The sequence below is a fragment of the Saccopteryx leptura genome, chromosome 5, assembly GCF_036850995.1.
Source record: "Saccopteryx leptura isolate mSacLep1 chromosome 5, mSacLep1_pri_phased_curated, whole genome shotgun sequence".
Taxonomy (NCBI): Eukaryota; Metazoa; Chordata; class Mammalia; order Chiroptera; family Emballonuridae; genus Saccopteryx; species Saccopteryx leptura.
In genome coordinates, this window is record NC_089507.1 from 177,555,625 (window position 1) to 177,567,682 (window position 12,058).

The 12,058-nt window shown below is 41.5% G+C and overlaps 1 protein-coding gene across 3 annotated transcripts in view; it reads left to right on the plus strand.

Annotated features, from left to right (window-relative positions):
* The first annotated feature begins 10,650 nt into the window (after positions 1–10,650).
* The window catches only part of RALGAPA2 (Ral GTPase activating protein catalytic subunit alpha 2), a 379,248-nt gene continuing 377,840 nt past the window's right edge, over positions 10,651–12,058 (plus strand). For 2 of the 3 annotated variants that reach the window (XM_066386989.1, XM_066386988.1), the window contains exon 1: positions 10,651–11,017. In XM_066386989.1, coding sequence (XP_066243086.1) covers positions 10,912–11,017 — 106 coding nt within the window. In that variant the 5' untranslated portion in view covers positions 10,651–10,911. The remainder of the gene's footprint in view (positions 11,018–12,058) is intronic. The other variant, XM_066386990.1, reaches the window with a different exon arrangement.

Below are 12,058 nucleotides of genomic sequence, written 5' to 3' on the forward strand. Positions count from 1 at the left end.
AACCAGCTCTGGTTCCTACTTTCCCCTCTTTATATAATAAGGAAATACATCTATCAGTCACATTTTGCTCTTGAAACTTTCTATGACTCCAGGATTTTCTTGCTAATAACTCTTTACAATTATTTGACCCAGATTTTTTTCAACCCAGATTTACAGAAGGCAATATCATAACAAGAGCTGGGATGGAGGGGGCAGACTTATACAAAGCAAAACAAATGATAGGCTTTTCTTAATACTTTCTGGATGTTAAAAATAAAAACAACTTCATATTTGTTTTGCAAAGTGTCCAGTTTGGATAGTTTACCTAACCAGATAGTGAGCCTGTTAGGAATAAGAATTTTGTCATTTTTTATCCCTGACTATTCAGTGACTTAGATTAAATGCCTGGAGGTAAGAATCTTAATAAATGTTTGTTGAATGAATAAAGGAATGATAAAAAGTTAAGGTTGCAAAGGGACTCAATGAAACTAGTTTATTATTTTGATTTTTAAAATAAACATTTAAGCGATGGAGAAAAATGTCAATTAGTATCTTTTGGATAGATTATTGAAGCCAAACTTTTTAGTCTCTGAGGTTTCACTTTGTTGTTATTATGACTGTTACAGCTTAAATTACTAATTTGATTTATAATCATCTGAATCATTACTTTAACTTTGGAAAGCACCACAAACTATTTATGGGTTTGGTCTTATAATAACCGGAAGAAGTAAAATACATCCTGGAACAAACTTCTGAGTCACACACATTCAGGTCCATGAGCCTTGGCCATCATTTTTAATCCAATACCATTTAAGGTTCAGAAAGAAGCAGATATTCACCTGGTATGATGGAGGCATCAATGTAAATACCCCTCCTTGCCAAGGAATATATATCAAAAGCAGGAAATAAAGGATTCTGGGATATTGTATCAATGTATTCTGATGGTGTCCAGTGTGGACCACGGCTGTGGTAACTCCTCTTATTCATGTCTACCAGGCATGTGGCTCATTTTTTTTTTTTTTTAATTTTTCTGAAGCTGGAAACGGGGAGAGACAGTCAGACAGACTCCCGCATGTGCCCGACCGGGATCTACCCAGCACGCCCACCAGGGGGCGACGCTCTGCCCCTCCGGGGGGGGGGGGGTCGCTCTGTTGCTACCAGAGCCACTCTAGCGCCTGGGGCAGAGGCCAAGGAGCCATCCCCAGCACCCGGGCCATCTTTGCGCCAATGGAGCCTCGCTGCAGGGGGTGGGGGGGTGGGGGTGGGGGAGAGACAGAGAGGAAGGAGAGGGGGAGGGGTGGAGAAGCAGATGGGCGCCTCTCCTGTGTGCCCTGGCCAGGAATCGAACCTGGGACTTCTATACGCCAGGCTGACGCTCTACCACTGAGCCAACCGGCCAGGGGTGGCTCATTTTTTAAAATGCTCAATTACTCCTTAGAATAAATAGCCCAATGCAAGTGTATCTCCATTTTATAGATGAAGGAAACTGAGGCTTGGAGAATTGAGTCACCCATTTAAAAGTACACAGCCAGTAAGGGGGGAAGGACTGGGAGTCAAAGCCTTTGCTTTTGCTGTCATCTCATCCTGCCTTCCTGATTCAAACGAAGTTCGCCTGTCTCTTTACACTTTGGTATCATCACCTTTTACAATCACTCAGCCCTGCTCTTTTTACAAGGCAACGAGACCAGACTCACTTTTCTGCAGCCCCAAAGGTATGCAGTATACAATCACAAGCACAATCCTGGGTAGCAACCTCATAACACCAAACTGCTTCTGGCGGTCTTCACTCAGCCCGTTGCACCTTACTTCTTCGACTTGCTTGGGGTAGATTCAGCTCCCTTTCTCAGTTCAGGTGTCCCTCCTCTAAGAATTCTTCTCTGAATCCTCTCCTCTCCCTATTGCCCAACCCTTCCTTGTATCTCTCATAATACTTCACATGTATCACTATTATTAATTACTATTATCCATTTAGATGCCTATCTCCCACATTAGATTGTGAATTCTTTAAGGGAAGGGCTGAGTCTGTCTCTTCCATTAGACTATAACTTTTGGGGGGGGGGTGAGGCTGTGTCCTCATTATATTTGTAATTTCATTGTTGTGCACAAAGCTATCACAGAGTAGGGACTCAGTTAAGGCTACTGGCTGATTTTAAAAGATTACCAAGAAGAAAAATAGAACATAATAAACATTAGTATGGCTTATAGAGGGGTACTTTAATGTGGAAGAAAAATAAGAACATATAAAGAAGGATAATATAAAGGGAGGGACTTAGTAATGTTCTCTGTGGCTGTTGAATTCTTTAATTTTGATTAAACAAGAACAATAATACAATTCAATTCTTTTTGATTATGCACTATTATAATTTTAATAATTGCATAACTCAAATATACCTTATGTCTAAGTGATATCAGGGATTTCCTAGTTAAAAGGGGAAAAAAATTAAATGTAATTAAAAAAATATTTACTGAGAGTAGTAAATATGTCTTTCTTTATTTCAGATTTTATTTATTCATTTTATAGAGGAGAGACGGCGAGAGAAAGAGAGAGACAGAAGGGGGGAGGAGCAAGAAGCATCAACTCCCATATGTACCTTGACCAAGTAAGCCCAGGGTTTTGAACCAGCAACCTCAGTGTTCTAGGTCAATGCTTTATCCACTGGGCCACCACAGGTCAGGCTGTCTTTTAATCATCTTACTGAAGGACAAAATCTTAATTACAAATCAGCCCAGTGGGTAGAAGATGTATTGATTTATTATTGTTATTATTTTACTTATTTAACATCCAATATTCCTTTCTTAAACAAATCATTCTATTGTTTCTTTGGGGGTGGGAGGGTGTCCTATCTAGTATAGTACCTACCTTTTACTTACACAGAGGTTTAGCACCTCATATTTTCTAACCCAGGGCAGTCATGGAGGGTGGACATATAAACTGGGCATCTGACTAAGGGTTAGTTAGCTAAGTGGATGTTTTTGAGACTTTGACTTTGAAAATGCAGGGATGGTGAGAGGTCCTTCGTTGTCATGGAAGCCATATGACCTACCTACATGTCCCAGAGCTGTCTTGTTACCTAATTTTCTAAGCTTGGTACTCCAATATTCCATTGATTTGGGGAGCCCAATGTTCTCTTAATGAATTGTCTTTCACTTATATAGTCAGTCAATTTCTGATACTTACAATTGAGAATCCTGTCTGAAATACACTAGGTAAATATAGTCTAAATTGCCTGGGCTGTGGTGGAGCAGTGGATAAAGCATCGACCTGGAATGCTGAGGTTGAGGGTTTGAAACCCTGGGCTTGCCTGGTCAAGGCACATATGAGAGGCAGCCACTCCTTCTCCCTTCTCTCTCTCTCTATCCTCTCACTAAAAATCAATAAATAAAATCTTAAAAAAAAATAGTCTTAATTATACTAAGTGAAATAAGCCAGTCAGAGAAAGATAAACAAAACTTACAAATACAAAGAACAGACTGATAACTGTCAGAGGGGAGGGCGTTGGGGGGCTGGATGAAAAAGGTGAAGGATTAAGAAAAAGAAACTTCTAGACAGATAACAGTATAGTGATTACCAGAGGGAAAGAGTGGTGGGGGGAGGTAGGAGAGAGTAGAGGAGAAACAAACGGTGATAGAAGGAGACTTAATTTGCCGTGGGGAACACACAATACAGCATATAGTTGATGTGTCATAGAGTTGTACACCTGGAATCTTTGTAATTTTATTAGCCAATGTCACCCCAATAAATTTAATAAAAATATCTTTTTTTAAAAAATTTATTATCTTTGTTTTTAAGACTTTATTTATTCATTTTAGAGAGGAGAAAGAGAGAGACAAGGGGAGGGAGGAGCAGGAAGCATCAACTGCCATATGTACCTTGACCAGGCAAGTGCAGGGTTTTGAACCAGTGACATCAGTGTTCCAGGTCGATGCTTTATCCACTGCACCACCACAGGTCAGGGTAAAAATACCTTTATATGTGGATTACTAAAAGAATTTTTACTCTTGTTTTGCTTCCTAAAATTACTGTTTCTTATTTTGAGATTCACTTTTTAAGAAATGGGAATGTATAAGTAAACCGTGTAATGAATCTATTTTTAATGAATAGTTTTTGTGGACATTCTGTAATCTGCATTCATTTTCACGAAATCTAGCACCCAGTTCCAAATTAGGGAGGCAGTCTGATCTAATATTAAACATTTGGTGGCAGGCCCTGGCCAGTTGGCTCAGTGGTAGAGCGTTGGCCTGGTGTGCAGGAGTCCTGGGTTCGATTCCCAGCCAGGGCACACAGGAGAAGTGCCCATCTGCTTCTCCACCCTCCCCCTCTCCTTCCTCTCTGTCTCTCTCTTCCCCTCCTGCAGCCGAGGCTCCATTGGAGCAAAGATTGCCCGGGCGCTGAGGATGGCTCTGTGGCCTCTGCCTCAGGTGCTAGAATGGCTCTGGATGCAACAGAGTGACGCCCCAGAGAGGCAGAGCATCTCCCCTGGTGGGCGTGCCGGGTGGATCCCGGTCAGGCACATGCGGGAGTCTGTCTGACTGCCTCCCATTTCCAGCTTCGGAAAAATGCAAAAAAAAAAAAAAAACCCAAAACAAAAAACAAACAAACAAAAAAACCCAAAAAACATTTGGTGACAATTTGTGTATTGGGGATCAAATGTGAGATGATGACCGTTTTTCAGCCTTCTCTCCTTCTGTAATTTCATTTCTCTCTGTAGCCTTTCTGCATCATCTTCTATTTCAGTTTCACTCACTATGGAGATAGTTCCCATAATTCTTTTTTCCAACATTATCATTCAAATATGTTTTCTTACAAAAGTTCTCTTATGAGTTTATATTTTTCTAATGTTAATGTATACCCATGATTCAATACTGAAATGTTAATACTGTTTTGATGATAAAAAAAAGAAAATATATCTAAAGCAGATGACATTGTGGCTGAAATGCACAGCTGCAGAAACATCTGCTTGAATAAATTTAGAAAAATAATTAAGTTTCTTTCCCTTAAGGTGTTATTTTGTTATCAGGTACCAATTAGACATCTCAAAATGGCAAATACATTTTCAAAAACCTTTTCAAGTCTGTTTTGAAGTGAAATTTTCACATAAATGATTTATCGTCAACAAAAAAGAATTAAATATCTTTGCTTGATGGATAATTGGAAAGAAAAGAAACTAATAGGAAATATTTTTGGAGGAGAAAATATATATGTTTTTAGTGTATACAGTAATATATCGTCTGGAAAACAGAGACATTAAGTTTCTTGTACCTTAAGCATTGAGTTTGGCATTTAATTCTTATGAAAGCTTGTTATGTCTTCTCCCTTAGGAATTTTAGGTTGGTGTAGATTCTCAGGGGCATGGCGCACATACTGAACAGTTTTTAGGTCAACATTTCAGGGTGAAAGCTTACAAGAAAACACTTGAATTTAGTGTTATAATCAATAACAGTCTTTTTTTTCCTGATGATCAAATTATCCCACATTTGGCCATTAAAAAAACAACCCTTTTAGCTGGCTCCTCTGTTTTAGAGACTTTCCAACTGATCTTTGGGCACAAAATAATATTCATTCGATCTTCTCCCACCTCAGACTTGGAATTCACCATTTCTTTAAAGAACCCTCATTACTTTGGGTTGGGAATGATATCGGGAAACCGAGGTCTGTGTGCTAGATGTATTCATTGCCACTGGATGTCATTGCTTCTAGGTTCTTTTAGAAGGATTAGGAAACACAAAATATTTTTTATAAATAAATAAATAGATTTTAAATTTTATATTGAGTTGGAAAAGAACTAATATGCAAAATAACCTTGAACAAGAAAAATATATTATATATTGCCTGAAAAGAGGGGGAGTAGTTTAAGGTTAAACAACCAGATAAACACATACATATGTTCAATTGATAACTGACCAAGGTACCAAGTTAATTTAACGAGGGAAAGCAAAGTCTTTATAAATATTGCAGGAACAACTACATATCTATATGGAAAATAATGAACCTTGACTCATGCCTATATTTTTAATCATGAGTACAAATTGATATTTCTAGGTAAACTTTAATTTACAGTTTTTACTTAATTTCTTTGATTTTAGTATTTGTGTGTCTCCTTTCTCATACACTGAAAATCTTAGTTCTAAATAACAGTTATATTTCTTTGCAGTTCTTGTTTGCATTTATAATATATATATTCCTCTATGAAGGTGCAATCTGAATACTATTTGTAAAAGTCACTTGAAATAATTATTTTGTCTATATAGTTATGTACCAATTAGATATATAGTTGGGTTATTTGTTTATTCTGTTTATCTGTTTATTTTCAATTATCAAGCCTTTTCTCTTTCCTTTAATTTCTGGATATCTAAAACATTTAAATGGTTCAAAAGTCAAAACTATAAAAAAGCACACATGGAGAGGACCCTCTGCCATCGCTCGTCTATTCTACTTCTTTCTCCATCCCACTTAGGTAGGCATTAATATTAGTTTTTGATTATTCCAATGTTTCATTTTGAAAAAAATAAGCAAATATGTATTTTATGTTTTGTCCATTGCCTTCATACTTATCAATATATCTGGAAGATTAGGTCAGATGAGGAAACTTAGGACATTTTCTTATTTTTTCTATGGTTCTATAGTACTTAAGAGCAATACATTACATAAATGTACTGGAGTCAATAAGCCACTTTTAGATATGTATGTATGCACCATAGCCAATCAGACCCCATTAGACAATCACATTGGGTTCTTACCAGCACCTGGCAGGATTCATTTTCTAGAACTGCTGCAACAAATGACCACTAACTAGGTGGCTTGAAATGACAGAAATTTATTTTTTTCACAGTTCTGGGGGTCAGAAGTCTGAAATCAAGGTGTTTTCAGAGTTGAGCTTCCTCTGAAAGCTCCCAAGGAGAGTCTTCCTTGGTTCTTCCATCTTCTGGTGGCTGCAAAAGTCACTTAGCTTGTGGCTACATGACTCAAATCTCTGCTCTCTTTTCACGTGGTCTTTTCTGTGTTTTCCCCTCTTCTGTCTTTCTCTCTCACTCTCTCTTTTTTGTGAGAGTAAGGGGTGGGGGAACAGACAGGAACAGACAGACAGACAGAAAGGGAGAGAGATGAGAAACATCAGTTCTTTGTTGTGGCTCCTTAGATGTTCATTGATTGCTTTCTCAGATGTGCCTTAACCAGGAGGCCACAGCAGAGTGAGTGACCCCTTGCTCAAGTCAGCAACCTTGGGTTCAAGCCAGTAAATGACCTTTGGGCTCAAGCCAGCGACCATGGGGTCATGTCTGTGATCCCTTGCTCAAGCTAGCTACCCCACACTCAAGCCGGTGACCCTGCACTCAAGCCTGAAACCCTGGGATTTGGAACGTAGGTCCTCAGCATCCTAAGTTCATGCTTTATCCACTGTACCACTGCCTGGTCAGGCCCCTCTTCTGTCTCTTATAAGAATATTCATTAGATTCAGGGGCTACCCAGACAACCCAAGATGATTTCACCTCAAAATTCCTAACTTAATTACATCTGCAAAGATTCTTTTTCCAAAACTCACAATTGCCGGTTACGGGGATTAGGACATTGATACAACTGTTCAACCCACTACTACATTGGCTATTATACATAGTGCTGGAAGGAATAACCTTCCATTTGTGGTTTTATATTTGTGGAGGAATGTCTTCAGAATAGAGTCTTACAAGTAGGATTTCTGTGTAAAAGGGTAAATAATATGTAATTTTGCCAATTTCCCATTTATGGAAGTTGTACTCTTTTACACTTCTATCAGCTGTGTTTATAGCTTTGCTGCCAAAGTTTGTTAAACATTGTTGTCCCCCTCTCTCAATCCAATGGTATTTCAGAATGGTTTTCATTTGCATTACAAATTTTTAACTCTTGGCCCTGGATGGTTGGCTCAGTGGTAGAGCATCGGCCTGATGTGTGGATGTCCCAGTTTCGATTCCCAGTCAGGGCACAGAGGAGAAGCGATCATCTGCTTCTCCATCCTTCCACCCTCCCCTTTCTCTCTTCCTCTCTCTTCTCCTCCTTCAGCATGGCTCAACTGATTCTAGTGAGTTGGCTTGGGTGCTGAGGATGGCTCCATGGAGTCTCCACTTCAGGTGCTGTAAATGGCTCAGTTGCCGAGCAACAGCCCTATACTGGCAGAGAATTGCCAATAGGGGGCTTGCCCAGTGGATCCCAGGAGGGGCATGTGCAGGAGTCTGTCTCTCTGTATTCCCTCTTCTCACATTAAATTTTTTTTTTAATTCTTGATTTAATTATATTTATTTATTAATAAAAGTGGGACATCTATTCAATAGCACTTAAATGTCTGCAAATTTCCTTACACTCTGAACTTCCAGTGATAGAGAATTAATTATAGAGCCAGTGATGCCCTTAAGGAGTTCATAGTCCAGTAGTAATGATTTTGGAGAGCAATAGAAAATGAGAAGTATTTTAATGTATTTTTATTCCATGTGTTATATACATGTGGGTAAAAAAGCATCAAAATAATTCATGTTTCTTAAGGTTTTAGAGAAGACCTGGAGTTCTACATTTTCATCAGTAAGTAGAGGCTAGATAAGATGGAAAAAGTGAATCTATATACATGAATGCCTGTTTCTAATACTACCAAGTTTTTTTTTTCCTTTTTTCAATTACAGGTAACATGCAAGATTATTTGTATTAGTTTCAGGTGTACAACATAGTGGGTAGACAATAATATACTTTACAAAGTGTTTCCCCTGGTATTTCCAGCACTCCCCTGGAACCATACATAGTTATTACAATATTATTGGCTATATTTCCTATGACTATTTTTGTAATTACTAATATACACTTGTCAATGTTTTCACCTTTTCCACCCCGTCCCCCAGTCCTCCTCTTCTCTGGCAACCATCAGTCTGTTCTCTGTGTCTGTTTCCATTTTGTTTGTTCATTTATATTCTTTAGATTCCACATATAAGTGAAATCATATGTGATACTACCACATTTTGACAGTGTTACATATTCATAGCACACTGCCATTTACCTGTTCATTTATCTAGTTATTCTGCCCCTCAACTACATTGTAAGCTTTGGAGGTCAGGAGGCTGCATCATTTTATCCCATGGTTTAGGCTCATGCCTTATACAGAGCAGGTGCTCAGTAAATGTTTGACTATGATGACAGGTTTTGTTGTCACAGAAAAATTGAATTCCTTAAGACAAGTGCATCTTGTTTTTGTTCAATGTAATAAAAGGTATCTTCTAAAAGGAATTTGGCAACGAATATTGTGACTTTCTATGCATAATCAAATACAAGCTAATTTGCTGTAACAAAGACATCCAAAATGCCTTGAAAGGTTTTTTCTCTCTGTGACAGTCTTGGAAGGTTTGTGGCCCTGATGGAGATGTCATCTAGGAACCCTGATTTTGTAGGGCAGTTCTGTCATCATCCTGAGTATAGGGCTTCCATCTCTGGGACTGAGATTCACCCATTTTACTGGGTTTATTAATACTTCATTCCTTTTCATTGCTGAGTAATACTCTTTCAGTATGAATGTATTCCAGTTCTATCAGTGCTATTTTGACAACTCTAAAAATAGAGGCTCTTACAATTATGAGATCTTTATGCATGTATGGGTAAAATATGTATGACAATTTTGGCTTTTTATTCCATTTTATTTAATTAACTTTGAGTGCTTCCAGAGGCCAAATACTTTGTTTAGTGATTGACATAATCTGTGTTAATCCCTGGCTCTTTCTCCAAGTTACAGTTCAGCTGAATGAAAAAAGACAGTTGTGTTGTCCCAATTTGATGGAAACGATATGTTTTTAAACAACTAGTTTACATACTTGCTAAAATGTTGTCAAACTTTGGAGCATCAAAGGGTCCAGATGCACTAAGATCTGTTGTAAGACATCACCGGACCATCTTCCTTCTCAGTAATACTCCAAGTTACACGTGCCTGACCTTAGAAGGCATAAGGGCCTGAGAGCATCAGGTCCCTCAGGTTCTATTTCTGGGTCTACTACTGGATAGCTAACATGGCTTTGCACAACAGAGAACGTGCGATTACTACAAAGCAAGAAGCAAGATTCTGTGGAGTCCTGTGAGTGAGAGACTCTCAGACTCCAACTGAGGCTGGGTCTCAGAAACTAAGGGATTCTTCACCCAGAGCCTAGGCGTGCCCTTTCCTTCTGCAGTCATGCATTTTAGTGTGAACTTGGAGCTCTGATTTCGGTATGATCAGAGATTTCCATGGATCCCAGGCTCCTCGGTGTGATTCCAGAAGCGAGAATTTAAAACGGTTTGCATTCAAAAAGCTCTGCAATTTTCTCTTACTGAGATGTTTCTGTGGTTCACGTAGCAGTGGAGGGACTTGAGGTGGGAACACAGAATGAAGGTATAGCAGTCCTGAAACTCTCAGGTGGACAGCAGGGAGCTGCCGTCCCACAGAGCTAGCCTCTGGAAAGGCGGTCGCAGTGCTTCGTCCTCCGCATAACTACATTTCCCAGGAGGACTTGCGGCCCACGGCGGGGTAGGTAGAGAGAACGTGCTTAGAGCCGACCCACTGACTGCCAAAGTTATGCCAACCTGATTGGAGGGCTACATCGCGGTGCATCCCGGGACTTGTAGTAAGGCGAGTACGTGGGGCAAGCTTCTTTGTGACTCGGGGCGCCCCTGCGAAGAGCCCCGACCACGCGCACGTGCGCTGCGCCTGAAGGGCGGCTGGCACCTCCCGCGGGGCGGGGCCGTCGGTTCCGTGTTGACACCGCCTTCCTGCCCCTCCCCTCTCGTTGCCCCGACCGCCCCTCCTTCCTGGACTCACAGCTGAAGCGGCTAAGGCGGCAGCACGGAGGGGGGCGGCGAGTGGCCCACGCGACACGCGCCGGCCGGACCCTATGCAGTGACTCGCGCGGCCCTGGCGTCTCCTGCCCCCCGGCGGGGCCCGGGCTTTTCGCGGCGGGATGTTCTCCCGAAGGAGCCACGGGGATGTGAAGAAGTCCACCCAGAAGGTGCTGGACCCCAAGAAGGACGTGCTGACCCGTCTGAAGCACCTGCGGGCGCTGCTGGGTGAGGCGCGCGCGGGACTTCGGGGTCCTGGCACTGCCCGGCCGGGTGGGGTCGGAGCGGGGATGCCGAGGGCGGGGAGCGGGTGGGGGCGGCGGGGCGTCGGGGCGTCGGACCCCGGTCTGGGTCTTGGCGTGGTCCCGGAAAGCGGGCAGCCCGGCCCTGGAGCACTCGGTGTAACTCACCCGAGCGCGCACCGGGGAACCCCGAGGCGGGGCGCACCGTGACTGTCCCTTCCCCAGCGACTGCTGGAGCCCAGGTGGTCCGCGCACACAAGCCGAACGTCATCTCCCCTGCCGATAGTTAATGTCCGAGTCCGGGACTCCGAGGAGGCAGACCTCGAGTGGTCTTGGCGTGGACTTACCTGAGCTGTCTTTTCTCACTCCCCCTGCCCCTTTTAGATGTTATTTTTACTTTTGAGCCGGAGCCCCCGAATGGACTGAGATTCCAAATGGTTCCAGCATACATTTAATTTAACTGTAACTTCTCTTCCCATGCCCTCCCCCCTCCCTCTTTAGATTTATTTTTATTTTGGGTATGGCTGCTTCAGTCTTTGTGTTCTTGGTGTGAAGGGAGTTAGTTCCTCCTGTTGACTTGCAAAGAGGGGTGACTTTCCTGGGTTCCAGGAGACTGCTTCTCCTGTATTGCCAGGATGACAGTGATGGTGGTATGCCTTCTTCCGTTTTTATGCGACTGCTGGGTGGAGGTTCAGCAGAACCCAGGTGGGCCTGCAGTTGGTGGAGCTCACTCCTGTGGATGTGAAGTGTCCCCAGGGCTTCCTGTCACCTGCTACATGTGATCTGTAGCTAGTGTGCTAGCCTGTTTTGTTTTCTATTTTCTTACTTATTTAGCCTTAACTTTTGTTTAGGATGAAGACATCTTTGTTGCCTGTAGACTTATCTTTGTGTATTTGGGGGCTGAGAAAATGACACCTTATGTTTCTTCTACATGCCATTTTTATTCTTAAAATGAACAAGAATCACTTGATTTAGGACAGGTAGTTTTAATTTGTCTTTCCCTTGAGGAAATACAGCATAAGGGAAT